This window comes from Aptenodytes patagonicus, chromosome 9 (assembly GCF_965638725.1).
Source record: "Aptenodytes patagonicus chromosome 9, bAptPat1.pri.cur, whole genome shotgun sequence".
Classification (NCBI taxonomy): domain Eukaryota; kingdom Metazoa; phylum Chordata; class Aves; order Sphenisciformes; family Spheniscidae; genus Aptenodytes; species Aptenodytes patagonicus.
The window spans coordinates 11,148,773-11,176,316 of NC_134957.1; the positions used below are offsets into that span (position 1 = coordinate 11,148,773).

At 49.3% G+C, this 27,544-nt stretch overlaps 1 protein-coding gene across 2 annotated transcripts in view; it reads left to right on the forward strand.

Moving 5' to 3' along the window:
- The window catches only part of OPHN1 (oligophrenin 1), a 71,591-nt gene that overhangs the window by 31,157 nt on the left and 12,890 nt on the right, over nucleotides 1–27,544 (forward strand). For both annotated transcript variants that reach the window (XM_076347112.1, XM_076347113.1), the window contains 14 exons: nucleotides 8,172–8,273; nucleotides 9,308–9,418; nucleotides 10,155–10,259; nucleotides 11,211–11,340; nucleotides 12,687–12,787; nucleotides 14,936–15,027; nucleotides 15,151–15,229; nucleotides 16,510–16,543; nucleotides 18,385–18,447; nucleotides 19,500–19,574; nucleotides 22,000–22,084; nucleotides 22,455–22,513; nucleotides 24,046–24,151; nucleotides 25,942–26,101. In XM_076347112.1, the coding sequence (XP_076203227.1) occupies nucleotides 8,172–8,273; nucleotides 9,308–9,418; nucleotides 10,155–10,259; nucleotides 11,211–11,340; nucleotides 12,687–12,787; nucleotides 14,936–15,027; nucleotides 15,151–15,229; nucleotides 16,510–16,543; nucleotides 18,385–18,447; nucleotides 19,500–19,574; nucleotides 22,000–22,084; nucleotides 22,455–22,513; nucleotides 24,046–24,151; nucleotides 25,942–26,101 (1,302 nt within the window). The remainder of the gene's footprint in view (nucleotides 1–8,171; nucleotides 8,274–9,307; nucleotides 9,419–10,154; nucleotides 10,260–11,210; nucleotides 11,341–12,686; nucleotides 12,788–14,935; nucleotides 15,028–15,150; nucleotides 15,230–16,509; nucleotides 16,544–18,384; nucleotides 18,448–19,499; nucleotides 19,575–21,999; nucleotides 22,085–22,454; nucleotides 22,514–24,045; nucleotides 24,152–25,941; nucleotides 26,102–27,544) is intronic.

The window sequence follows — 27,544 nt, forward strand, 5'->3', positions numbered from 1 at the left end:
AAAGCTGCCTGCGCTTCCCCGCCGGGCGCAGGGGGAAAGCCTCCTCGCCAGCGGGTTTTGCAGCAGACCTCTGTGATACAAGCACGTGGACGTGCCCAGGGCTGAGAGAAAACTCCCTCCTGATTGATCTGTCTGCATTAACAGTACGGCCAGCATATATTTAGAAAAGAGTCATGGGGAAGGAGTCATGGGGACAAGGTCAAGCTTAGTTTCCCCTCTGTGTTTATGGAACACTTAAGTCAAGAGGGCAACGGTCTGCAAATGTTAAGATGACGGTATTAAAGTGTCCTACAGGCTGTTTTCTTCTCGGGTAGCCCTTAAGGTGTGTAAGGATTACTTTGTCTACAGCCCGGAGCACTCTCTGCTCCGAGAGCCGTGTCGCCTCCCGCCCGCAGGTTGCGTACCCTGCCTCCTGCTCCAGAGCTGGCTGGTGCCCGGCTGGCAGGCATGTGTCTTAGCACGGTTGGTGCCATAGACCCAGCAGTGGGGGGGTTCCGAGTGCTGCCACGGGTTCACCTGGCAGCTTACAGCCCTTTCTTGGTCCCTGCTGATGGGGCAGGGTGGAGGTGTCGGGCAGTGACCATGGCAAGACGCTGTTCAGAAGCAGTTAAGAGAGGTGGTGGAGGGTAGGTATTCATTGCAGGTGGCTTGGAGGTCTTTGTGGTTTGGCTTTGAGTTTTGTTTCTTATGAGGAACATGAACTGCAAAGGTGTCGGGGGCACCTTGGTGAGGAGAGGGCTCTGCCGCGGCTCAGCAGAAGTGCTCGCATGCAGGAACTTGCAGGGGAGCACTTTGCACCCCACTGCGTTTGCAGGTGCGCCCATGCTGACAGGGGATGCACAGGGAGGTAGCACTTTCTCCAACGACGCTCTGCAGCCTTGAGTGGGTGCGAGTTTCAGAGCGAGCCCCAGCCCACTCCAGACCCTTGCCCTCACCTCCGATGCCTTCCTGACAGGAGCCCGCGCTACACCGCTGGCCTGGGTCCCGCTGGGTATTGCCTCGGGCACAAAGCCTTCCTTCACTTGCCAGCCTGCAGAGCTCCTCTGGGTCATTCACATCCCTCAGCAGAAGGCGTGAAATACAAATGAGGACTCCTCACAATGGTGCTCTGTCAGCGAGGGGTCCCTCTCCATTTCTGCTGTGGCTCCACTGACTGGCATCACCCGAGTAGATCCTTCCTGATTTACACCAGGGAGAGAGAGGCTGGGGCCAGGCTGTGGAGCAGACCGGAGACATGACACAGAGAATTTGTGCCCTCTGCTTCGTTTCACATATTTTGGCAGAGTCGCCTTCTGTGAGATGTTTTCTGTTCTCTTTGCAAGATGCTGAAGCCAGATAGGAAGAGCCTTTGAATTGGGTCTTTGTGATGACTCTGGCTGGAGAGCAGCCAGCCAGTCTGACTAAGACATCTGAGTCTGCATTAACCCGTTTTCCTGGGGATGAATGGAGTCTCCTCAGTCAGATGGTGTGCTCCCACACAGGGGAGCCCCTGGGGTGTCACTAGGACCCGCCGCAGCCGCCCCCCTCCAGCCATCTTCCCCTGCTAGCCGCAGACCCGTGGGATCGTTGCTCTTCCCGTGACTTGCTGGTAAATGTTTGTTTGTGTAGACATCAAGAATAAAAGCGGAGGATCCGGGATCCCCTGAGCTGACCCATTTCTCAGCCCTGGCCCTGGCACTTTGCTCAAAAGCTACAGAGCTGGTGAGAGTTCATGGCTGGGGGTGCAGCACTGATTTGGTGAGCGTCTAAAGGAACCAGCATAATCGAGACTGCTGCGAGTGCTAGGAAGGCCACGGGTGGTACCAGGGAGGCGCAGGCATTGCTTAAGGGAGAGAGCGTGTGGCGTGGTCTATTTTTTCATTTCACATTAGGTCATATTCATGGAGGCTAGACTGTATGCTCGGTCCACGCAGGCTACGAACTCGGTGGATTTTGTGCCATGTGCCATCTCTGTTTGGCAGAAGCCGTCTGACTCCCAGGCATGCCTGACCGTGAGGTTTGAAAAGGGGCAGAGTAGCATGTGGGGTGATGGAGTTCTTGATTAAGAGGGGGAGGAGGGGTAATGAGAGGGATGTGCTCACCGCAAATGGGAATGCGAAGCAGGATGGTAGGACTGGTTGTGACCTGAAGCCCCAAATGAACATGGTGTTACTTAGCGCACGTTCCTCCTGATCTACAGAGCTGTGCGGCAGAGCGATGCATGTGTTTTGCAGCAGATGCAACGCTGCAGCAACCCGAGGAAAGCCCCTCCTCACCCTCTCGCAGGACAGACCCCCTTGGCACGGCGGCGGGGCTGGGGCTGAGCTCGGAGCGCTGCCGCGGGGGCCTCGCACGGGGACGGTGGCTGTCCCTCCCTCCCTGCCGGCAGCCTCCCAGCAAAGCCCTTGGCTTTCAGCTCACACGCTGTGGGTGAGCTCTGTTCTGGGGTTGGGGTACTTTCGTTAAGAGCCTTGCTGCAAGTCATTAAGTTTAGGAGGATTTGAATAGAAAAAGTTTCATTCCAATTCCACTTGGAAGGAGACAGCTTTTTTTTTAAAACAAAACAAAACAAAACAAAAATGAAAACACAAAGCAACACAAAAAAGTCAGAGGGGAAAAACTTGTTTGGACTCATTGTAAGCTGCGGGAGGAATGTTTACTACGCTCTGGGATGCTGAATAAATGCAGTGTTTTTCAAAAAGTTCTTACATAGGAGATAACATGTATTGCTAAAAGCACTTAGTTAATTCTGTTATTAATATTTCATTAATAATAATTTTAAAAGAAAGGGAGGACAGTAACTTCTACTTGATTTCATCTCTGTGGGAGAAAGATCTAAGGAGCATTTGAGAGAACACAGTGGGTGTGGGAAAAAGGCCAGGTTAAATTGAATGTGGTTTTATAGAAATGCTCTTTCTACACCCCTCAATGGCATTTTTCTTTTTAGAAATTATCTTTTTTTGTGTTAACTGCTGATGCATCATAAAAATTAGTTAAGCTCAGGCATGAAGTATTTTTTTCCATATGAACATATTTCTCTTTTTCCCATTTCTTCCCTCCACCATTTGCCAGATGAGGCTGCAAGCCGAAGCAGAACCTGCCGCCCATCTCGCGCCTTCAGCTCCTCTGCAGCAACAGCTTGCGATTTCCCCAAACTGATTAGGGGTTTGAATTTATTCAGTACTGTCTTCTTTATCGAGTGGTGGTGAATACATCACCGTTTGTGTTCATTACTGGGCGTCCATGTCACGAGTGCAGTAGCTCTGCTGCAATTTCAGCAGGATTAGTGTTGCCTTCATCAAAACGTGTCATACTGGGGTAGGAAATGCAGCAGAAGCAGATTAATTTAATATTTACAGGCTTTCAACTTGCGGTGTTTCCCAGGCTCTGCTCAGAGCCACATTGCAGCTTTGCTGTCAGGAGGCAGCAGGGACGGGGACGTGGGGGCAGGGGGCAGGCAGGGGGGAGCCCGGGAGCACCCAGTGCCGGCTGCGCGCCCGTCTCCCGTTCACGGCCGGCTGCACGTCCAGCTGGGTGCTGATCCTCCACCTGAACCCCTGCAGGTGTGTTTGGAGGTGGAGGCTCCCAGCAGGCAAAGCGTGTTGTGTTTTGTTTTCCTTTAAGAAGAGAAGTAGCCACGTGAGCTGGGCTCCTTGCTTGCTGCTCACTGCCTCTTCTAGGATGGGGATTTCAGAGGATCCTAATCAGCAACTGATGGTTAAGGGAGAGTTTTGGCAAGTCCGTTTGCCCCTCTCTCGCCCCAGTCCTCAGCTGCTCCATCTCTCGCTCAAGCTGGAGCTAAGCGGCTGCTGAGGGGCTCCGTCTTTGCCTGCTCCCGGCAGCAGCCGGTCTGCAGGGCAGGACCCCACACACGCGCAGCTAGCCAAAGCTGCTGGTGGATCGATCGCTGGACTGGGCAGCCTGTGCTGTTCCTGGGACTCCTGCTCATTTCTGGTTAAAGCAGCATCTGCTGAAGCTTAGAGAGCAAAGCTTTCGAAGAGCACCCTGCTTCACTGCTGCGCGACTCTGCCTGCATTCGGGTGAAATCGTCTCGGTTTCTCTTGGTGAGCAAATAAATGAAAGCTGGGTGGCTTCTTGGACTTGGCAAATCTTAATGGGGAGGTAATGCTGTCCTTTGCTGAATATTCATGAGGAACTAATTTGTGCTTATGTTTCCAGATTGTGCTTCAGTCTGGGTGGTTTTTTTGTGTTGTTTTTTGTCTTGGCTTGCTCTGTTCAGCAGCCAACAAGCTGTTAGAAGCTTTGGTTTGACAATCAGGAGGGATTTGTAGTTCATCCTTCTGCTTTTCAGTTATATGTTAATTAGCCAGAGTGGGAAATGATTGGCAAGTCCCCTTTTAGTGGCCAAAAATGCTGTTCAGTGCTGCGCTCCTTTCGGCATGGCAGCAGTTCTCCTGCAGGAGCGAGCCGTGCTCCGCATGCCGGTGTCTGTCTCAGCAATCGTTCTCGATCCCCAGGGAGAGCTCGGCGCTCCGCACCCCTGGCGCAGCCACATGCCCCTGCCTGCCCATGGGCACTGGCGGAGGAGGAGGCACTCCCTGCAGGAGTTGCTGTCTGGCCTCCGAGCTCCTGCTGCAGAAAAAGCTATTCCATTGCTCCCCCAGGCTTTTTCTTTCTTTTCACCAATCTTTGCTGCTGCAGAGATGTCCCTCTGCCACAGGACGGGCCGTGTCTTCCTGCAGAGCGCTGCCCATGCGAGCTGGTGGCAGAGCTGCTGCGCAGGTTCCAGCTCATGGTCTCCCTGTGGCCGCAGGCTTGTGGTTCTGCGGCCGTCAGCACGGGCACCATGGCCACCCACAGCTTGTGGTCTCCCCATGGGCTCGTGGTCCTGTGGCCATCAGCATGGGCACCACAGCCACCCACAGTGACGTTGCCTCTCCTGGGGATGAGATGCTTATCTCGCCAGGAGCCATGCGCTCCCAGGCTGCTGCATCCAGAGGTGCGTCCCCCTGCCCTGCCCGGCACCGCACCCCTGCCTGCGGGCTCTGTCATGCCTGGCCATGGCAGCACCAGGCTCTGGTGGGCAGCTGCTCCCTGCTCCCTTGCCCCACGCTTTCCCGCAGCTCCTGGGGCAGCCGAGCAGCCGCCCAGCCGGAGGGCAGATGGCGGAGGGCAGGAGAGGTTGGTCCCTGCTCTGGGCTGGAGCGTGGCTGCCGTCCCTCGTAGCCACTCCACCAGGGTGGGGACGGCTGAGTCACCCTACTTGTGCTGCTCGCCGGCATCGAGAGGCAGGACAGTACGCCTGGAGCAGCGCCTCGAGCACGGGAGCATGCTTCAGCCCCTCTCCTGCTGCGCCTTCAGCTGCTCGCCTGCGGGTCCCCTAAGGAGCGGGGCTGGCACCATCCCTTGCTGTGTTGAGAGACCACCTCCACGTGCCACCTCCATGGGGGCAGCTGAGCTCTTGTTGGTTGAGTTCGGAGCTAGCTTTCCATCACCGGGGGACTTTGGGACCTGCTGCCGGCGTAGCCATCCTCTCTGAGATGCAAGAAGACGGCAGCAGGAGAGGTGTGAGCTGCAGACCCGCAGCGCTGCATCGGCCGCCGGTGCTCTCGATGCAGCTGTGTTGTACTACACTTCTGTGGCCTTGGGGTTTGGTGACTCCTCGTTACAGAAATGAAAACAAGCCTAGGTTCCTGGCTGCGTTAGACATGGCATCTAATGGCATAGACAGACAATCCAGAAGTGTGACCTTACAGACATGGTAATTGCTGCTTCGCCAATGCTTTTGCTTCTCTGGGTTTGGATTTACTTATCAGGGGTGTTGTTAGTCACGAGGGTGGTGTTTTTGTTTTGACAGTCCTTCCTGGCATCGGTTCTGCAGCTGCAGTGCTGCTTAAATTAGGTTTTACTCTCGGAGGAGTCTCTGCTCCTCTGGATTTGATGGCTGGATCTCTTTTATTCTGAGGCATGAATTTGCTAACGCGGAGTTACAGTATCCCTGATATTGCAGAGGATGATACCAGAAGATATACTTCTCTTCAGGGGTCTTGTGATTACAGGGTCTCTGTAGGGCCGTAGGTGTAATTACTGGGGTTAAAAGGTTTGCTGGTCTAAGCCTGCCCTACTCCATACAGTTAAATATAAGCAGGGATATTCAAGTCGGTGCCTCTGCAAGCGTTACTGCATTTTTCCATAGTAATTGTGCTTTCACAACAGCAACGTGCAAGTATTAGAGAAACAGGACGCTCTTGTGGGGTGAGAAATCCTTTTCGTAGGAAGGCAGCCGGCAGTAACAGTTGTCCGCCCTTTGTCTGAGGTGCCTCTAAGGAACCAGTGCCCACAAGCCTGGGTGCTGATGGCAAGCTGCTCCTCCAGCAAAGGCCAAAATGGCTATTGCCAGGAATATGAGTGCCTTTGTCCTTCTCTGAGAGATGCTACCCATGATGGGTAACATGGGGAGCTCTGCAAGCTTCATGTGCTCCAGTAAACAACCTACGAGTATCTCCCTGTGTGTGCCCACCAGAAGATAACTCTTCTGCTTCCAGAGGGAATACAGCAGTAGCCGCCATGAGCAAGGGTCTGAGAAGACGACAGACAGTTAGGCAGGGGCTAACTGTGCTGAGCCAAAGTACCAGTTTGGGGAGCCCCCAGGCGTCCTGCTGTGTAGGACATCCCATTAGACAGACTGGATAGTCCGTGCAAGTGAAACGGGGAAGCAAAACTTCATAGCAGGAGAAACAACTAAAGAAAGAGAAAGGATTTTATTTATGAAACACAGCTTCAAACTTTGTGGTCACTGCTGAATTCATGAGGAGAATAACTAATATCCACCAGTCTGGCGGAGTCCATCTGCTCTGTTTCGTGGTGGCATTGGTGTGTGTTTGCTTATTCATGAATTTCTGAATGGGGGCAAGAGAACAGGATTTCAGGGCTTTTGGGAGATAATTGTTGAAAGATACCATTAATTCTGCAGGAGGCTGGGACTTCCTAACTCTGCTTTCCACTTTCTTGAGCTTTCAAAAGCTAGACAGAGTATTTGGACATCCTATACATGCCCTGTAGTATGTATACACTAGTCCTCAGCTACTTGGAGCTGGCATTGCAGCTGCTGCCAGGCTGGAATTTCCTTACTTTAGCAATTTAACTGCCTCTCAGCAATCACTGATGGCTCAGTTACCATCTGATGTGGGTATTTGTCAACCTGGCTTCTACTCATGGTTGTTTCTTGATTGCCACAGTGCTCTGTGGTTTCAGTGTCATTGTAAGGCACAAGCAAACGGCCTGGTCCTCAGCTCAGCTCCTCCCTGTGTTCTCTCTGGGTTTCATTGTCAAATGTCTCCTTTTGCTCTCATTCTAGACATTTACCCTTTCAGGTTTGTCAGTGCAAACAACTCTTTTTGTTATAGTGGTTCCTTCACAAAGTCTTTTTTTCTCAAGAAATCAGTCCACACTTCATGTTTGCATGCCTGTGGTAGGCATGTTTGAGATGGACAGTAGGTCAATAAGAACCAGACCATCTGCAGGGAACCTCCAAGAGGTGAAGTCTTCACATTGTGCATTGTAAAACAGCTGTTTGAGGCAGCGTTCACCTGGGCCGTATTCGGGCTGGGCACTACGCAGTAAAACTTGGGTAAGCTTTGACTGCGAGGTTTGTGATCTCTGTTTCCACCACTGCTAATAAAGAGACAATGACTTCCCTCCCACTTATCACCCTTCTTGTCTTCTGCTTCTGTTCTGATGCTTTTCAGAAACACACGATAAAAGCTTCAAAACAGAAAACTGCCAAACTCCTAACAAATCTTTTCTTATCACGGACATGTCTTTGACATGAAAGTATTTGCCCAGTTGTTTCTGAACTATGTGAACAGCACGTTAGCAAGTGGTGAATAGGTTTTTGATGTATTAGTATGTCTCGAGTTTACCTGACGTTGAAGAGATTGAGAGGGGAATGATACCTTGTCGGTGGGGCTTTTGCTACAATGCTGACGTGACAAAATACTTCAAGTGCCTTTGCCACCAAGTATTGCCAGAGCTTGGTCTTGAGGCATAACTGAATCCAGTGTAAGCAACTGACTGAAAGCAGAGCAAATGGAAAGTGGCCTCCTGTTCTGGTGGGTCGACCAGAAATTTTCCGTAGGAATACTGAATTGCAGAAAAGGTCTTGGCGTTGTTGCATGTTCTTATCTGGAAAATGCCAATAACTGGTTCTGCTTCAACTCTTGCATCTACAGGAAAGAAAGAAAAAGTTTGAGAAGGATGGTGAGAAGTTTTATTCTATGCTGGATCGCCATTTGCATTTGTCTTCCAAAAAGAAGGAATCCCAGTTACAGGAGGTGTGTATGGAGTTTTCTTCAGTTGGGTCCAGAATCAACACCACCAGCTGCTCTAGATCTTAAAAAAGGGGGGGGGAAATCATCCCTTTCAGTAACCAGTTGAAACTGATGAGCAATTAAATCTACCTAAGGCCTATTCACATGGATGAAACCAGGGATATCGAGGTGGTAGTTCACTGTAAAGTGTCAAGCAGCAACAGTGGCTTTATGCATTGTCATCGCTTGTTCTCACCCTTATAGTATAAGGCAGTGACCAGTTATACTGGCACAGCTGGGGATTGGCCACCCTTTGAACTGGCTCGGGGAACTGATCTGGCTGAAAAATAACTGGTTATTATTATTTTTGCCAGCCTAGTTTCCTGCCTAGCTCCTGGTGTTTGCAGGGGTAGTTGTGGCAGCAGGCCCACGGTGGCAGTGAGCAGCAGGCAGAGGAGGGATGGTGCTCCTTCGAACTGATGCTGCCACCAAACATGTTGCAACAAGGAGGGAAAGCCCCAGGTGCTCCAGCCCACATCAGAGTAGCCAGATCAAATCAGATCTGTCAAAACAGTTGTCAGATCAAACTACAAGCATTTTTGCAAGGCAAAATTTGTGTAAGCTGTGGTAACGTGGCATGCCACATTGTGCTACCTGGTGCTGCAGCTCTGGAATTGCTGGTTTCGGGTCACAGCAGGAGTCAGGTGAGAGGATCATGACAGTGGCCTTGTCCTCACTGGTGCAGAGCTGTGGGTGGAGAAGGAGCTTATGCTAAAATAACAAATACGCTTTGGGAAAGCCTTGCCCTTGCAGAGGGGAGTGAGGTTCTGGATCCATAAATGAAAGGAAGCCAGAAAAGGGCAGACCTGAGAAGAATGGCCAATGTTCCAGTCTTCTGGTTCTGTGCAAAGTGTTCAAAACCTGGGCTGGGCACCTTTGGCAGACTTTTTCTGAAGTGAGGACAAAACTATTTGTGGGCTGACAGGCAAATGCTAGTCAAATATTGTCAAGCTAGATGTGATGTATTTTCTTTTTTCACCTCTCCCTCTTTCTTCCAGGCTGACCTTCAGGTTGACAAAGAGAGACACAATTTCTTTGAGTCCTCCCTCGAGTATGTGTACCAGATCCAGGAAGTACAAGAAAGCAAGAAATTCAGTATCGTTGAACCGGTAGGAGCTTCATTTTCTTTCAGGCCTTGTTGTTTGATGCTCAGATATGCTGACTTGCTGACAGTTGCAGGAAGGGATGAGTTACAAGGTTGGGTTCGGTCCTGGGGAGTCTTGTGATGGAGCGGGAGTTAACCTTGTACACTTGGATTGCTGCAGCTTAATAGCCTTAGTGGTGTTTGCTGGAGCACCGTGAAGCCACAAACTTGTTTCTCATGTCTGTAAGTCGATCCTGAGCAACAGGCTGGACGCTGTAGGTAGCTAGAGATCTTGTCATGAATTATCTTGGACACCTTGTGTTTGGTTAGCATTAGCTGTCTTCAGAGGGAGAGAGTTGTTATCTGGTCCGCTTACCTGTCATGGCATGGGCTGCAGTGGTACCAGCTCGTGGCTGTGTACAAGGACCCTGCCCTGGGTGGGTGTCTCTGCCCTGGCACCGGGCATGGTTGAGCGTGGGATCGTGTAGGTCTTGTGGACAAGCAATCTGCAGATCTGCTCGTGTTCTCCCAGCAGGGTCTTTCATTTCGGGTGTGTTTTATTAAGACAGATGTGTGGGTGGTAGAGCTGAGCTTTAGGGACATTGTGGTGGATAAGTCATACTAAAACTTGCATCACTCCAAAATTGTAAGGAAAAAAAAAATTGTATATGTAATTTCTGAAACTCTGTTTCCTGTCTATCTTTCCTCTGATCAGAAATATAGAAGAGAAGTTTAATCTGTGTCCTTTCCCTCCTTTGCAGGTGCTGGCTTTTCTCCACAGTCTCTTTACTTACAACAACCTGACAGTTGAGCTCACGCAGGATTTCCTCCCTTATAAACAGCAGCTTCAGCTCAGCCTGCAGAATGTGAGTTCCTGCCCAGCTGAAGTATTTTTTGCATGTGACTTCTATTCTCATTTGTATTTAAACGCCTCTGGTGGCAAGGCTTTTCCATGCAAAACAGACTGTCCATGTTTGCATTGTGGGAGGTGCAGATAAAGTTATTTCCTTCTCAGTTCACTTGTATTTTCTCCTCTCCTGCACAAGAGAGTCCGCAGGTGCTATTATAGTGTTTTTCTCTGTCTAGAAGGGGCTATTGCAATTGTATCATTTAACCTTGTGCATAAACAAGCCTGGGAATTTCTTCTAATTTCATGAGGTCGAAATTGTATACGTCTTCTAAAAAGGCCTCCAATCTTGATCTTAATAGTATTGGCTTACTACGTGCTTTGATAAGCTCCTCCACTGGCTAAGTATGCTCATGGGGTAAAATATCTGTGTCCTGTTTCTTTTATCCTCAGTCTTTCATGGCTCACCCTCATTCCCTTGTAACAACAGCCATAAATCTGTGCCAAGCTGAGTTTGCTGCTGGCTCATTAATTGGTCTAAGAGGTGTTCCTTAAAAATGCCTTGATTATGTACCCTGTGTTGACCTGACTCTTTAAAAATCATTTCATGCCAAGCAGCGTAGCGTGATCTTTTGAGGAATCAACACCCGTGTTTGTAGGAGAATACGCCTGCTTCCTTCTGCTCCACCTAGCCTTAGAATGTGCTAAGTTTCTTTTATTGAAAGGACAAGTGTCCTCCCAGTTATGACTCCTCGACGCCATTTCCATGCACGGTATGTTAAACCTTGTCTCTTAGATCATCTTTTAAGAGTCCAGTGTTCTCATAGCTGTGAATTTGTGGAGTGGCTTCTGCATTTTGTACATTGGGAACGATTCATTTCTGCCAGAGCACCTAAAATTTGACCAGGGATACATGAAGCTTGCTCTTTGCTCACGTTCAAATGTGCTTCTTTTTGTTTTCTCTTAACAGACAAGGAATCATTTTTCCAGCACGCGGGAGGAGCTGGAAGACCTGAAGAAGAGGATGAAGGAAGCCCCCCTAACCTGCAAGCTACCTGGGCAGCCGACCATTGAGGGCTATCTGTACACTCAGGAGAAATGTAATGGCTTTTATATGCACCTGAATGCGTTAAAAACATGTAAGCCCGGGCTGCCCGGCTCATAGCCCCACTGCGTGGGCTGTGCTCGGCTCCCGTGCACCAGCTTTAGCCGCGGTGTTGCTGTGGGCTGTGCTGCATGGGGTGTCACCGCCTGCCAATGCACGGGGTGCCCGGGGAATCACCAGCAGCTGTAGCTGCCAGCTTTCTCAGTGGTGGCAGAGAGCTTTCTCTGGGTTACATGAGCCGTGTAAGCAAGGAGCTAATTGCCCTGCACTCAAATTAGATGAGATTTATTACTCTCTTGTAGCGCTGGAGAGACTGGAGCTCTGGCAGATTGCACCTTGGCTGTGTTTTATCAGAATGAATCTGGTGTCCTGCCCAGCTTCCCTCTCACAGTGTCTCTGAGGGCATCTGAGTACAGCTGAAGTGTTAACCAGCAATGAGAGTTAAGCTGCTGAGAGCAAAACTTGTTGTGATTCTGTGCGGAATCAAATCAAACTAAATTCAGTCTTTTACAAATGCTCACTGTAGCTTTATACGGCCATGCAAGCATGAACACTCAGGGGACAAAAGCCTGTATGCAGAGCTGTGGCCTCTGAGTCTACAGACAACTTTGTGAGCAGTTAATTTTTGGATTATATATACAAACGTATTTATACATATATTTGTATGTATGTTTATCCTGCTTTTAAAAGAAAAAACATAGACAGAGATTTTAGACCACAAACGTTGCATGTTCCTGCATGCCAATGACTGTTTGCTGCCATTATTTATGTTTCCCCTATAAATCGAGTATGAAGTGAGTTGTTCCTCTTGATGCTGCAACTTAAAAAAAAATTACAGAAAAAATAGCAGTTGAAGTATTTCATATAAAGGGGTTCAGGTAAGACAACAAAGAAAAGTGACAATAAATCTAGTGTGATATAAATAGGAACTTTAGAGTGTTTTAAAGATGCTGTTGTCTTTACTGCCAGGTTTTCATCAACAGGAAAAAATAGTCGTGTCTGTGTGAAACAAGCATTCAAGACACGTAGGATCCTGCCAGTGTAGGTCTTGGCTGGACTTGGCCAAACCAGCTTGGCTTGCGACCAGAGTCCCAGAAACGCCCTTTCACCAGCAGCGTTTTGGGAGGGCGCTGGAAGCGGCTGCCGCCCTGCGCTCTTCTCCTCCCCTCCTGCTCCTCCTGGCCCTTGCCAGTGGAGATGCTGGCGAGGGAGGTGTCCCCCAGGGCCGGCGGTGTCTGTCCCCAGAGAAGCACGGACGTGCGGGAAATGCTGGCTGTGCCTTGCCAGCTGCATCCAACTAAGGCGCTGTCTCTGACTCCAGCTTCCCGTGTGTTTCTGCAGGGGCGCTGGGCATCTCCTGGGTGAAATATTATTGCCAGTATGAAAAAGAGGCAAAAACCTTACGGATGACGCCCATGGACCAGAAGCCTGGAGCTAAGCAAGTGAGTTGGTTTCTTGGAGGGATGTCTGCAAACATTGAACCAGCCATCAGGTCTCACCTTCAGTCCGCCCACATCATCTCTTTCCGTAAGCAAATAGACGTACAAGTGCCACGTCCGGGGTGGTAGAGGCCAGCCCCGCTGTCGGAAGCAGTTGTCTGGCAGCGCCAGTCCTCAAGACGTGCTGACAGTGAGCTGGTCCCAACGCTGCGGCTGTGGAAGGGCTCCTGACCACAGAGCAGAGGGGTGGGCTTCGTGTCCCCTCCCTGCCTGGCTGCACAGGCGGGTGGTTTGGTGTGACCTGAAGGAAGCACCTCTGTGAAGAGAAGTTTCACCTCCCTCTCTCCGAAATGACCCGAAGCCCTGCAGGGTGTGGCAGCAGAGATGCGGGTTCATGTAATGTGAGCTTTATTCAGGCAATGGTGACTTGGAAGTTTGGTCTAGTGTGAAATTTCTGCCTTTCTAGACAAGCTAATTTTTATATTTATCCATGCAAATGGGCGGTGAACCTGCAGCCTGGTTTGCACGTAGGCCTCTGGCAGTGATTGCAAGTACTTGAATTACTCAAGTTATTAGATGAGTGCTTCTAAAAGCAGTATTTCTCTGCCTTTGCATGTTCACACAGTCACTGGTTTGTGATTTTGATTTCTGTTCTCAGAACTGGTTAGGAGAGGAGGAGAGGACAGCAGTTGCAGCTCTAAACTGTGCGATAAGGCAACAATTTGGGGAACTGCTTCTTTCACAAAATGCTTTGGTTTTTACCAGTGAGTGATGTGTCTGGGAGTTCCCTACAGTTCCTCGGTGTGACAGAGGAGGGGTAGGATGCAGGCGTGGATGACGGACGGTGGCTCAGAGTACAGCAAGTGCGTCCAGCTGAGTCCACCCACCCTCCTCTGCCATGGAGCGACGTCCCCCGGGGACTTCCCGGTCAGGCATGCTGTTCTCCAGTTCGTGATCTCATGGTCCGTTCTTTGGCAGCCCTCTGCATGCTGCAGCAATAAAGTAAAATGTACTTTTTGGAAGCCCTTGGCAGAGACGTTGGCAAAGAAATGTCCAAAACATTGACCGGGGAGATCTATTGTCATCTCTGCCGTAAACTTGTCTAGTAAGGCCAATTAATGCAGGTAGGGGCTTGTGAAAATGTAAATTAGTCCCCTTCCCAAACTCTTGCACTCTGGTAATGTGCACCTTCGGGTCACAGCTGGCCACACAGCTTCAAATGCCACAATTACAAGGAGTGCTCTTAAAAGCCCCAAACGACCAGCACGCACACAAAACACAGCCGGGAGATTATCATCACAGCGCGTAAGCCGGACGTAATCTTGGAGGAGGGTGTCATTGCCCTGGGCTGTCCTGGATCTGCTTGATCCACATCTGCCAGAGGTCTTGCAGACGCAGCGGTGGTGACAGTCGGGGTGATGAACATGTTCCAGGTTTGCAGACTCAGCCCTAGGGTCTGGCTGGTTGTAAGATCTCCCGGGTGTCTCTTCAGAGTTCCTGCAAAGTCGTGGAGATCTCACAATCACGTTAAAAATTGACTCTGCTGTAGAGTCAGTTAATGCCCCTTTAATAAGGGGCACGAACGCAAAGGGCCAGAGCTCAGTTCCGCAGGGCCGGCCTTTCATCAGAGTACATCTGCTCTAGATTTGGTTGGTTAACATTCTTTTTCTACAAGGTATTTTGTGTAAAGCTGTTTGGACCATGAATGCTATGGATAATTGGTAGCACTGATCAGCCCTGATAAAAATTAGGACCCAGCTGTGTCAGATAACAGACAAGCATGGTCCTGGCCTCGTGAGGTTTGTTTATAGCAGTGTTCCTGCTCTGTGGAGGCATATTGCTTGTTGCTGAGATATTTAGCACTTGTTTGCGGGGTAGTGCCGTGAAGTCTAGAACATTTTGTGGCTGAGGAGAGGAAGCCTGGCTCACAAAGCCTTTGATCTCTGTCTTTGTTGATGGTGGGAAGGACCATCTGTGCTCCATTGGTACCTCTGTGCTGGTACCAATGCCATCGGATTGGCAGGGCACCCACTGGGAGCCTGGTGCTCTACGGGCAGTGCCATGCTGGGCTGCAGCCTAAGGGTGCTGAGGAACCTGAAATCTTCTCCCGTATTTCTTTCCTCTAATCTTGGCTTTAATTTTCTCTCCTAGGGCACCTTAGACCTGACACTGAAATCCTGTGTAAGGAGAAAGACTGACTCTATAGACAAAAGGTTTTGTTTTGACATTGAAACCAATGAAAGGTAAGATGCTTAGTATTCAAATGGCCTCCAAACAGATAAACCTGGATGAAATTGCATTCTGCTGTTTATTAAAAACAACTTTTGCTTCATTTTCCTGCCTGTCCCTGGATGAACTCTGCGCAGGTCTGGGACCATCACGCTGCAAGCACTCTCGGAAGCCAATCGAAGGCTGTGGATGGAAGCCATGGACGGGAAGGAGCCGGTAAGTGTTCAGGGAGCTGCTGCCCAGCCGTGAATATGCTGCCTAGCAGTGTCCTCTGCCGGTGAGTCCTGGGGAAGAGCAGTGACACAGCCACTGGCAGGCTCCTTTTTACAGCTGTCACTTCACTGCTGTTGCTTACCCGTAATTCAGGCATCAGTTCAGCCACTGCACAGCCGAAATGGGGTTTTGTACTGTTCTGCTCGCGGTATGGCTTGCAACGGGGATTTTGGTTTTCCCCCTTTAAAGCTCTGGTGCGTTCCCTAGTTGTGCAAGACTGCCTAAGGACTGTGGCCTTACTGGCTCTGGAACACTCGATATTTCTGTTGCTCACAATTCGCTCTCCAACCTGCGGGAGGTGATTTTTTTTGTCTGTCCCTGCTGTGAGCAGCGTTTGGAAAGTCTGGCCCATGGGAACAGCCACCCTGCACCAGTGTTCACCCGCCTTTCTGTGCCTGCTGGTGTTTCCTTCCTTCAGACTGAACAAAGCACAGACAGCGTGATGTGCAGTGCGGGAAAACCCATTTCTGGCAGCTCCCCTTGCCTTTGGAGAGCTGCCTTTCCCTCGGTGGGCTCGGTGAAGAGGGTTGGCAGTGAGTGCGCTTGCTGACCTGCTCAGGGCTGTGTGGCTGCTGATGCAGAGGTGGGATGTGGGAGCAGGGAGATGGGACATGGGCACCCTCCGCAGCACTTTTCTGCTACTCGTTTAAAGAGGAAAGGATGTGGGATAGTGTGGAGGGTCAGTGTGCTTGTGCTGGGCAGCCAGTTACTTAGGGGATGTCTGGGGCTCAGTTTGTTTGCATAACGTTATTATGTATAAAGGATTTTTGATTTTCTATCAAGAATGGCACCTGCTCTTTATTATTAATAAAAAAATACAAAATTTATTTTTGTATGGGATGAAGGAATGTCTTGACACTTGAATTTTTAAAAACAAGCAAACAAACAAAAAACCCACAACCGCTGTGTGCCAGACTGTCCAGCTGCCGTTTCTACAGGGCACCTAAAGGACAAACAAAAGTTTCCTGTTCAGTTTTTGGGAGACCTCTTTCCTAGAAACAGGTGCTCCAGTGAAATGTAGGAAGTCAGCAAAAACTCATTTATTGTGTAGATAATGGTGTCTTGCTTAATTATAAAATGACATTTCTTTGGGACATTGTCTTACTGTTTGTGATTGGCTTTGGGTGATTTAGGGGGTGCTGCATTTTCTTTCAAAAATAAATACCGAATCACATTGCGCTATGTTTTTGTTTCTTCCTCCTCCATTCCCTCCCCTTTTTCAGATCTACCACAGTCCCATCACGAAACAGGAAGAAAGTGAGTCATTTCTGTTGCTGTTCTCTGACCTGTCGAAGCTGTCCGGAGGTCAGGCAGTGTATTTCCTTGCAGACACACTCGTCCTCGATTTCTGCTGAATAGGCTGTGTATTCCCTCCGTGGCGGCAGTGTAACTTCTTTCCTTTTCATCACAGTGCCTGATACTGAGGCCAGATAAGAATGAGTTGCAAACGGTAAAAGTTACCGATTGCAATGTGCAGTTTTTATTTAGCAAGAACTAGCGGGATGCGGAGTTCAATTTGCACCTTTAAACCCCAAAATAACAGAGGGGAAAAAAGATCAGTGAGACATTTTGAGGACATTTCCCTTAGCAAAGATTATGATAGGAAAATAGAGGTGGCATTTAGTTCCCTGGAGCTCCCATCCCACCGCCTTGTCCCGTGTCTCCCCTTTCACAAGCGGAGCGTACCCTGCCCACCACCCCTGCAGCCCCGGTGCAGGCTGCCGCCCCTCTTGCCTTTCCCCGTTTACAGCCCGTTACTGCAGTGGCTGAGCGGGCTGCCCTGGAAAACTCTGGGACTTCATTAGCTAGGTGAAAACTTGCCTTCTGTATCTTAGAGCTTACTTTTATCAGCATTTTAATTAGCTGACTTTAATGAGCATGGAGGTAGCATTATCAGAGGCATAAGCATGAAACCTGTTGTTTGACTGTGTTTGCATTACACGCCTGGAAAGAACGCGTGTAATGTTCACAGTGTCTCACAAAAGTAAATACGCTCTAATAGATTAGAGCTAGAAAGACTTCAAGTCGTATTATACCACTCGGTACCGAGTACCGAGTGGATCTGTGCTTAATAGTGTCTTTACTCATTCCTACGTTAGAGCTAAGGTATGTCTGAGCTTTTTGTCGCTGTTGCTCAGAGAAGAGAGAATCGTTGTAAATGACTTGCTGAAAACACAGCAATTTCATAGGATTCACCAACATGGCCTGTGCTGTGGCTGGAGTTGGTCCAGATGTGTCCTGTGGCTGTTTTTTCAAGTAGAATGTTGTTCTATGTTAAAAAAAAAAAAAACCAACAAACCACCCCTCTAAAAAACCCTACAACTTACCCCCCCCCCCCAAAAAAAAAAAAAAAAAAACCAACAAAACCAAACCTACAACAGCATGGTCATTTAGGAGAAATTCAATATAAATGTTTGCACTGAACAGAAAGATATTTCACATTATAACTTGGACAATCCTTCCATATATCCCAGAAAAATTAGCAGAAGTAGTAATGTGATTACAGAAGATGAAATATGTGTATAGAAAAAAATCCTGACTTTCTACCTGCTTCATGATGCCTGCAAAACAGGCACAGAGACAGTCTGTGGTTAATTGGCTGGAACAAAAAACTGTGTTCTGCTTTACTCAGCATATCAAGCTGTATTGGTTTTGCTTTTTAATCTAGTCAAGTAGATAAGCAGAAATTACACGATCCCATGATGTGGAAGAGCTTTAACTGCAGATTTTGCAGTGCTCTGGAAATGATTAATCAACTCCTTATCAGACACAAATTCACATGTGGCGGGACTCTGATTTACGCTTTTATTATTAAAGACAGAAAGGGGGTAGGGAGCAATGCTGTAACTCAAAATAGACTTGAGGAAAAGTGGAGAACATATGGGACTAATAATTCCTTGTCAGGATTTAAAGCATGCCCGTGTTTTCATGGAGGGACGTACACGATGCAGATGCACGTGTGAACCTGGCTCTGCGCTGGGGCACTGCAGCTCTGTGTGCCGAGCAGGGTCTGGGTATGGGGCCTTCCCAGTAGTTTTCCACGGGGAGCCGCGTGCTGGTGCTCAGGCAGCTAACACTGCTTCCCTTGTTTGAAACAGTGGAGTTGAATGAGGTCGGCTTCAAGTTTGTACGGAAGTGCATCAACGCAGTGGAAACGAAAGGTAAGGTGCCCGCCGTGGCATCAGGAGGTGCCGCCGTCCTGGCACGCGTTGCTGCCCGCGGCCTGGAACTGTATTGCATTTTCTGCGGCGTAGCGCTGTTAGTTAAAAGTCAAAGTCTCATGTCATTGACTGAAGAACGCATGTCAGAAGAGCAGAAATCCTGCACGGTCTGGAATGTTGTTACACCCAATTCCGGTTAGGATTGAATTTCCACCTTCATGCTGTTTTCATTCATCGGTTGGCTCTGAGAAAACTCATTGTTAGGCAGAAGGAGAACAGCTCTGTACTGGGGGCACAGGCAGGGGTTAACTGGGGTACTGGGTTATTCAGACCCGTTTTGTTAAAAGCAGTAGGACAGAAGCAGGCTGGTGGATGCTAACTCACCCTCTGGTCTTTCATGAAGCGCCCAGCTTGTACCAGTGTACATCACCGGCATGGGCTATAGGACAAAGATAAATCACTCCAGAGCAGCTGGATCCCCAGGCTGCTGCAGGGAAAGGTGGCAGTGGTCTCATTTCCAGAACCTTTGGGGGATGTGGCCAGCCAAGCCCCGCTGAAGTGGGGAGGAGCAGGGTAATGAGACCCTCCTCACAGAGCCGGGCAAATGCAGCAGTTCTGTCTTTCCTAACATTGGCTAATATTTTCAAAGAATCTGCTTAAATGCGTTTGCCTTCTGTGACAATTTGAACAAATTCGTGTTAAAGCAGCACTCTCCAGAAATGGAGTATTTAGGCAGTAGGGCTTGCCAGCTCGAGCGCATATTCCACGCGTTGGCTGTGCCGGTGGCCGTGCCCGCCGTGGGCGAGCCGAGCTCCTGCCCGCAGCCCCCTGCCCTCTGCCAGCAGAGCCGGGCGCGGGCAGCAGCAGCCCCTTGCTGCGGGGCAGCCCGGGGTGCGGAGGGACAGGGCCCCGGGTGGTTCCTGGGGCAGAAGCTTTCCTGCTGAGTCAGCACCCCGACAGCTGGGAGAGGAGTTCCACTAGATGGGGCTTTTGGACTTCCCACCAGCTGGGGAAGACCTTTGGCTAATGCTCTTTGGCTTTCTCCTGCTTAGGGATAACTACGGAGGGCGTCTACCGGACTGTTGGCAGCAATATTCAGGTGCAGAAGTTGCTGAATGCCTTTTTTGGTAAGAATTAATTATTCCGTGCAGCTAGATTGTCCTGGTTTTGTATTGTTTAAGAGGGACAGAGAGGATCTGGTTTCACAGTGAGAAATGTCCAGCATGGTTTTTGGTCCCTGTGGCCCCTCTGAGGCACATCTTCCCCTTCTTTTCTGGGCTTTTTTTTGCAGCCTGCTCTAGTGCCTCTCCCTTTAAACTGCATTTATTTGTTGGTGGTGCAACCTGCGTTTTAAGTTAAGTGAGCAGCAGTGAGATAAAGGGAGGCAGTGACCCTGGAGCAGTGGGGACAAGCCTTCTCCCATCGTGTGCTAAAAATATTCAGGCATTTTGGAGTCACGTGCTGGGGACGCGTTCCTGACACAGGCCCAGGGTTCGGGACATGAGTCAAAGAGAGATGAGCCCGAGCCCTCTCCTCCACTGCCTGCATGGCCGGCAGCTCCCAGCGTGCGGAGCGGGGCTGCGGCAGCTCCCGGTCAAACCGCGGCAGCAGCGGAGGGGCTGTGGACAGCGGGGCTGCTCGCGCGGTTGGGCGCACGTGGCACGGGTTTGCCAGCATCACCCGACAGTCAGGCAACAGCAAGAATCATTGCTCACCCAGCCATCACGACTCCTTTCCCTTGGTAACAGCCTGGGTCCCCATTCTTATTTAGGCAGGGCAAATGAGAACCAGACCTGCAGGTTAGCGCTCATTAATTAGCGTGCGGGATCCTGAGGGCCTCAGTGTTCGGGCAGCCCCTCCTGCAGCACTGCTGCCAGGGAACTCGCCCGGCCAATGCTGTTCATGGGGAGGTGCCTTGTCCCATGGGTCCAGCACGGCTACCTCCTAAACTAGCCCCCGCAGATGAGCTCAGGGGGACACTTTTCCTCAGTGGGGTATCGCGGAAAGCTATACCGGGAAGGTGGCCTCCGCAGGGAGGCCGTTACCCTGGTTTAAGGTTTTCACCCAGAAGGACTGGGATACCTCACTGTATGCAATGTATACGTTAATAAGTCAATGCATGCATTTCTGCTGTAAGCCTTTCTGTGCACTGAATCTTGTATTTCATACAAGCGTGTAAATTGGTGGGCAGTCTTCGTGTGAGAAACGGTTAAACTCCCTGCAGCAGGTTGTGGGGCTCAGCAGTGTTGCTCTGTGCCAGGACAGGTGCTCCCGGGCTGGGACCTGGCTGAGGCCATCGTGCCCCTGCCCCGTGGTACGTGTGGGCCGGGGCATGCTGCGAGCCCCTTAAGTGAGCCCCGAGGGTCGGTCTCCCACATGCCCGAAGGCTGAGCTGTTCCCACCATCCCTGCCCGAGGGGCTGGAGCACAGGGCAGAAAGTATGTTTACATTGATACCTGTGTGCCTCAGGCCTGCACCAGTTCCCTGTGCAGATATCTGATATTAATGTAGTATTCAAAGGCTTTTACTATTGTTTTTTACTATTGTTACTATTGCTTTTACTATTGTTGTTGTTTATTAAAACGGCTGGTTTGTGCTGACACATAGCTGTACCCGATTCCCATGGAGCCACGACTTCAGACAGCTATCCGGTTACGCTTGCCTGATGACTAATTACTTAGCCTAAGTTTTTATTGCTTCTTGATTCTCACCCTCCCTGTGAGTAGCTCTGTGGTTTTCTCCTCTGAACGCCACCAGTGAGCGGTTTTTTGTTTTATTTATATGCGTTGGTCTGGTTGACCACTTGCCACCCTACTGTGTACGAACTCACGATGAAAAGTCCAACAACACAGAAATAACTGCTGCAGAAGGATTTCATGCTGAACTTCAGTAAGGAGATAGGGGGGTTTTTTCCTTGTTCTTTTTTTGTCTCTAGTCCTATTTCTTTTTTAAAATAAATCATGCAGTTTATTTCTTTAGTCCAGCTGCCTCCCATCCTCCAACCATGTCCTTTACTTCATCGTACCACAGAAATTATGTGGTTGTTCAGTGAGGATAGGCAGGAGCAAAGTGTACTTCCACGCTGCTGTGCCTCCTCCTCTGAGCTCCCTCCTCTCCGTGCAGTGAGAGGGAATGTTTCTAGAACAGCCTTCAGGGGAGTAGCTGCGAAGGAGGGATTGGAGCTGGACACTTAGATTACTCTGGGTATCAGAAAGCTTGTCTTGGACCTGTTGAAATGTGTCGTTTCTGCCAGTCTTGGCTGTGCTGGGAAAAAGCAAACTATAGAGGATATGCCCTCACTAACTTTTCACCACTGCTGAAATGTTACCTTCTGCTTCTTCCTTTGTCCCTAGTTAGCACTGCTCCTCAGCCTTTCCAAAATACTGACACTGGTACTGTTGTTTCGCTTTTCCCAGCCGTGAGAATCAGCAGCTTTCTTCATGTGCTGCTGTAGCTTCATTTGTCTCGAGAGCATACACTCCCTGGGAGCGTGCTATTTATTAACAACCTCAAAATGGACCTTATTTTAAAGACATTTTGTTCTTCCTCTAGATCCAAAATGTCCAGGGGACGTGGATCTCCAAAGCGGCGATTGGGACATCAAAACGATTACCAGCTCACTGAAGTTTTATCTCAGGTAGCACTGCAGGTCACACCTGCCCTGAGTGGGCAAAGGAGCTTGGGGCTGATCCAGGTGAAAAGCAGAGTGAACTGCCAGATGTTAACATCTGGCTGTTGGAAAGGGCAAAGAAGTGACGAAGGCTTTGGGAAGAGGAATGGATTTTTTTTTTTTTTTTTTTTTTTTTTTTTTTTTTTAGAAATATGTCTGTTGTGGAAACCTCACATCCTATGGGGAAAACTGTTTAATACTGGCTGGGGGGGAGATGCCACCGGGAACCGGTGGTGCTGGAGGGCAAGAAGCAGGTTTGCCCGTTGTTCCTTGGAGATCCATCACGAGTGGGTCGCGCTGCCCTGCCAGAGCTGAGTTTTCTTTCCGGTTGTTGCAGGAACCTGTCTGAACCCGTCATGACGTACAAGCTCCACAAAGAGTTGGTCCTGGCTGCCAGTAAGTCCCGCAGCTGCCCTGCCCGACAGTCCCTAGCCCTGCTCTCCCCAACCAGTGTACATCAAAATCACTTGACAGAGCTCTGCCAGCCCGACAGTGGGGTGTCTGGCTGCTTCCCCCTGTAGAAAGAGGAGTGACTCTCTCTTCTGAGTGCTTAATTGTGCAAGGGAGGTGGTGGTATTTCTTCCCTTCTTTCCTTTGCTGTTGTAGTGCTCTTCCCTCTAACAGGTTTTCATGCTCTCGGAGGGTCTGGAGAGCCAGGGGATGTCAACTAACCTGAAATCAGCACAAGTGTCCCAGAAGAATTGTTTCTCAATAGTATTAATATATTTATTTTAAAACCTGTGAGGGAATGGGGTGTGCTGTTGCCACGCAGATAGATAGGTGCTCCCTTTAGGTCATGAAATCTGTCCTGGAATGTTGAATCCAAAGCGTCTTCCAGTACATGAAAGACATTTTTCTGCTGCAGCTCTTGGGACTGAGACACAGCCAGTATTAGTGGAGATTAGCAAGTAACATGGGTATACTGATAGGGCATCAACTGTGCTAAACCGGCCAGTCCTCGGCTGTCCTGTTGTTACGGCCATTTCAAATAAGCCGTAATAATTTCGAACTGGCTTCATCCTCAGAGCGTGTTGAGAGCCAGCATGCTGAGATGGAGACTAGAGGGATACAGGGAGTTGGTCATCTCCCTCAGCATGAGGGTACTGGCATTTGGAAATTCATGGCACACTCAGAAACACTTTGGGTTAAAGCATCCTGCACACCCTCATGCCTCCTTGAAGTCAACGGGGAGGGTGGGAGAGCGCCTGCCTCTCCTCAGTTTGGACCTCTGGAGAATTAATAACACTTGTTCTTTCTTGGAAAGGAAAATTTTCCACCACCTACTGATTGTGCTCAAGCCCAAGATTTATTAGTTTCAGAACTGGTTAAACCAATGATGGCTGGGTATGTGCAAAACCATAATCCCTTCCCTACCCTCCCCCAGAAACTTGCACCATTAAGCTTCCCAGCTACCAAGATCCCACACTATTCTTTTCACACCGAGTATTTTATTGTTTCTTGATTATTTATGCTTCTAAGGGTGACCTCTTTGGGTCAGGGACTCAATTTTTTTCCCTGCAGGATGTTTTACCGCGTTGTTCAGTGTTACAGCTATCTGGGCTGATAAGATACCCAGCAGAGAGGCCGTGTGTTCCCCAGGTGTGCTGGTGTGCGGGGCGAGGGTGCAAAGGGGAGTACCCAGCCATGCCGAGCCTGTTTCCTTGGCCATGCTGAGAGGCAGAGTGTGACCCTGAGCTCCCTTTCAAGCTTCATTTCTCCCTCTTTCCACTTCATTTTGTTTCTCACAATGATTGCCCTGTTGCTATGTAATCTGACTTTACTTCTGCTTCCCATCACCGGGTTGGGCCAGCCAGCCCTACGTTGCAGAAGGAACAGCTCCCACAGATTTTCTTTGGCTTTATCTTTCTCTTATGTATTTACTTTGAAAGTGGTGGGCACAAACTTTTCTTTGTGTTACTTCTTTCCAGAATCTGAGAACCTGGATTACAGGCTAGGAGCCATTCACGCGCTGGTCTATAAACTACCTGACAAGAACAGAGAGATGTTAGAGCTCCTCATACAACACCTCGTCAAGTAAGCAGATGTTTTTCTCTAAAGCCAAAGTGAGGGGAATAATGGAATCAGCAGAACAAGCCTTTTTTTGTGGCAGGTTTGAAAATTGTATCCGCCACAGTCCCCCTCGGAATTTACATTTGGATTGCACAAATGGTATGATTATCCTTGTTACCCACTGCATTAAGTGATGCTTCTCTTTCTAATTGCCACTTTCATCCCCTTTCTGAGAAGCACCAAGCAGGAAATAATTTTAAAATGAAAATACCCTCTGACAGCAGAGCTATAAATTGTCACCTCTCACTCCAGTTAACAAGAACGTTAGTTCCGGTGTTTGGGAACGGCTGTAGGACCTGTGCCCATGGGCTAAACATGAAGCATGCTTTGGTTTTATCTCCAGCTCTATGGATTCAATGTCCTGAGCCCTTGGAGCAGCACGAAGGCTTAAACGTGTCAGTCTCTGTTCTCATACAGGCGTGTTGGATGCTTGGTGGCACTGAGCAGCACTGCTTCCACGTGCTTCTGCCAGTGAGCCACTGAAAAAGTCTGTTACTTGATGATAATGGCACCAGCAATGCATTGGGAAATGGCTATTTTCGGGCCTCCATGTCACACTGAATGCAAAGGCTCAGCGTGGAAGCTCTGCCCTCTCCACCCCAGGGACGAACAGGGGCGCAGCGGGGAGAGAGGCTTGTGACAAGCCATGCTGAAGTTCAAAAGCAAGGGAGCAATCTGTGTGCAGGTCAGGAAGGACCAGGGCTTGCAGAAGCAATGGCTTTTGTATGACAGGGCTTGCTTTGGACCTCTGGAGAAGTTGTTTCCAAAACCGGACTGTTTCAGAAATAAGCAGGGCTGACCTGGGGTTGTCACGCCCTGGCACTGGAAGGCGAGTGCTTGGCCCCTCGGTGCCATGCCCCCTCTTTGGGGCGAGGAGGGCTGGCTGGGGGATCCTGCCTGCCATGCGGTTCCAGCCTTTCACGCACATGTTTGTGTGGGTTTTAGAAACCTTTCTGTGTAAGTGGCAGAGCTGCGAGTGTCTGGCGTGCGGTCCGATGAAGCTAATGCTGTACTTGTGGTCACTGTGTTTATTCCTTAAAGTGTTTACACTTACATTCTGTTCCCTCTGCCCTTCGTGCTGACAGAAACCTCTTTAACACCAGAGCTACAGGGCAAACCCAGAATTCATTATGTGTCAGCATCAGAGTCTCTCTCCTCTGGTCCACTTCTGGAAACCGGTAGTGCCCACCTAGGTGGTTATTACTTCAGTCAACAACCGGTGCTGCTCCGCAGGCTTGCGTGTTCCTCCAAAACTTGAAGGCTGCTGGACAGAGAGGGCTCTGTTCTGTGAAAACGGTGGTTCTTTCAGAAGGAAGGTGCTGTGTAGAGATTTACTGAAAAACTCCAAAGTGTGCCTCCTTCGTTCAGTCCTCCTTCAGAGAGAGGAAAAACTAAAGCCAAAAGTCACTTCTGGATAAATAGGATATTCTGATTTAAATTATTCCTTTTGTGTGTGTGTTGCACAGACGACTTTTGATTACAGAGTTCAAAGATGAGCTAGGAGTGGGATCAAATAAAAATACTGTCAGCATGTTGCTCTCCCAAACAGTTGTCCGAGCCAAAAGTGCATGTCGTAGCTAGGGACATGTTTTATCTCTGGTAGCGCTGGGAAACAAATCCTGCTGAAACAAAATGAAGAAAATTGAATGAACGATTCTTACTGTATTCTTTTTTTATTGCTTGGAATAAGATCTGTTTGAAAAAAAAAAACAAACCAAACCAAAACCTACTCCTTCTTTCCCTCCTCTCCGCAGCATATGTGAGCACAGCCGAGAGAATCTGATGTCACCGTCTAACATGGGGGTGATATTTGGACCTACCCTCATGCGAGCACAGGAGGACACCGTGGCAGCGATGATGAACATCAAGTTCCAAAACATAGTAGTTGAGATCCTCATCGAGCACTTTGGGAAGGTACAGGTGGCAGCCCCGGGAGCGCCTCTGCGCAGCTCCTGGCTGCTCCATCGTGTTCGTGCAAACTGTTGCTGTGGCAACGATGTAGAGCTCTGGCTCCTTTTTCTGGAGTCTCCTTAGGGGCTGGGGTTTTTTTTTAGAATATACTGTTCTGAAATGCTTCAGAAGGAAACAAAAAGTGTAGCAGATATGCTCCTCACTGTTGCCTTTAGCTAGTTCTGAAGGAAACCCTGAGTCTAGGGTTTTTTGCTTTTCTTTTTAAGAAAGAGGAATCTTTAATGAAAAAAACCTATTCTATGCCCGGACATTACAGGACTTTACGCTTTCCTTTGCTGAAGACAGGAGCTAGACCAGAGCATAACTGGTTTCAGCAGGCACAGTCCAAGATGAGACGCTATACAGCTATTAATACAGGGGGGAAAAAAACCCAAAGCAGACAAGTATTGAAAGGTTGATGAAAATAATTCAGCTGTGCATACGATCTGTTCAGATCCAGCTGTAGGGATGGTGTGGGCAAGTCTGGGGAGGGGAGCTGCTGCCTGGGGTTGAGCAGTCAGAGAAGACTTCAGCAAGCGGACGGTGCCTGTTGTGTTGGGGCAGTGCTCTGCATAGGGCAGTGCACCCTGGCGAGGGCTCCAGCAGCATTTGCCTTTCATGGGATCTTTGCTGGGTATTTTTGTCTGAGAGCATTGCCTAAATGCACAGTCTGGATTAGTCTGCTGTGGTGGGTGCTGAAGATTTGCATGTAGACAACAGCTTTTTGTCGTGTGGCGTTTTGTCTCCTGATGGAAAGCAGAATATTCCACTGTCTTCTGTATTAGCGCTTTCTCCTTGTGATATCTGATACAATGACTTAGGGTTTTCAGGGTGGCTGGAGGATGATAGAGCTGTATGTTAATATTTAGAAACTTGAGCAGTGTTTGCATTCAGATCAGCGTATGGGACCAGATTGCTTTCCTGATAATAGCACTAGGTTCGAAGGAGTGAGTTTGGTCCTTCAGCTTTTCATAATACTTTACATTACAGTGTCCAAACAATCTCTTACGTCTTAGAGGTAGGGAAAGTTTGAAGCCATCCCTTAAAGGATGTTGTCTGCTGTGAGGAGGATGGAGTAGCGCTCCCAGCAGACAGGGCAGCACACGTGCAGAAGTGAAGCTCCCTTTTCGGGAAAGGAAGAGGAGGACGAAGCTGAAAGAGCAGGGTCCTTGCAACAGTGGATGTGGAGTCGGAGCAACCAAACAGGGACCAGATGGGTGGCATGGGAGTCGGTTGTGGTGCTGAGGATTGAAACCAGAGAAACGGGATGAAAGAGCTCAGAGAGACTTTTGAGTATCCACGCAAGAAGCTCATGAAAGTCACAAGCCAGTTTCTTTGTAGGACTCTGCAAATGCTTTAAATAAGTTCCCACAGCAAAACAGGGAATCGTTTGGGTGCTGGGGTCCT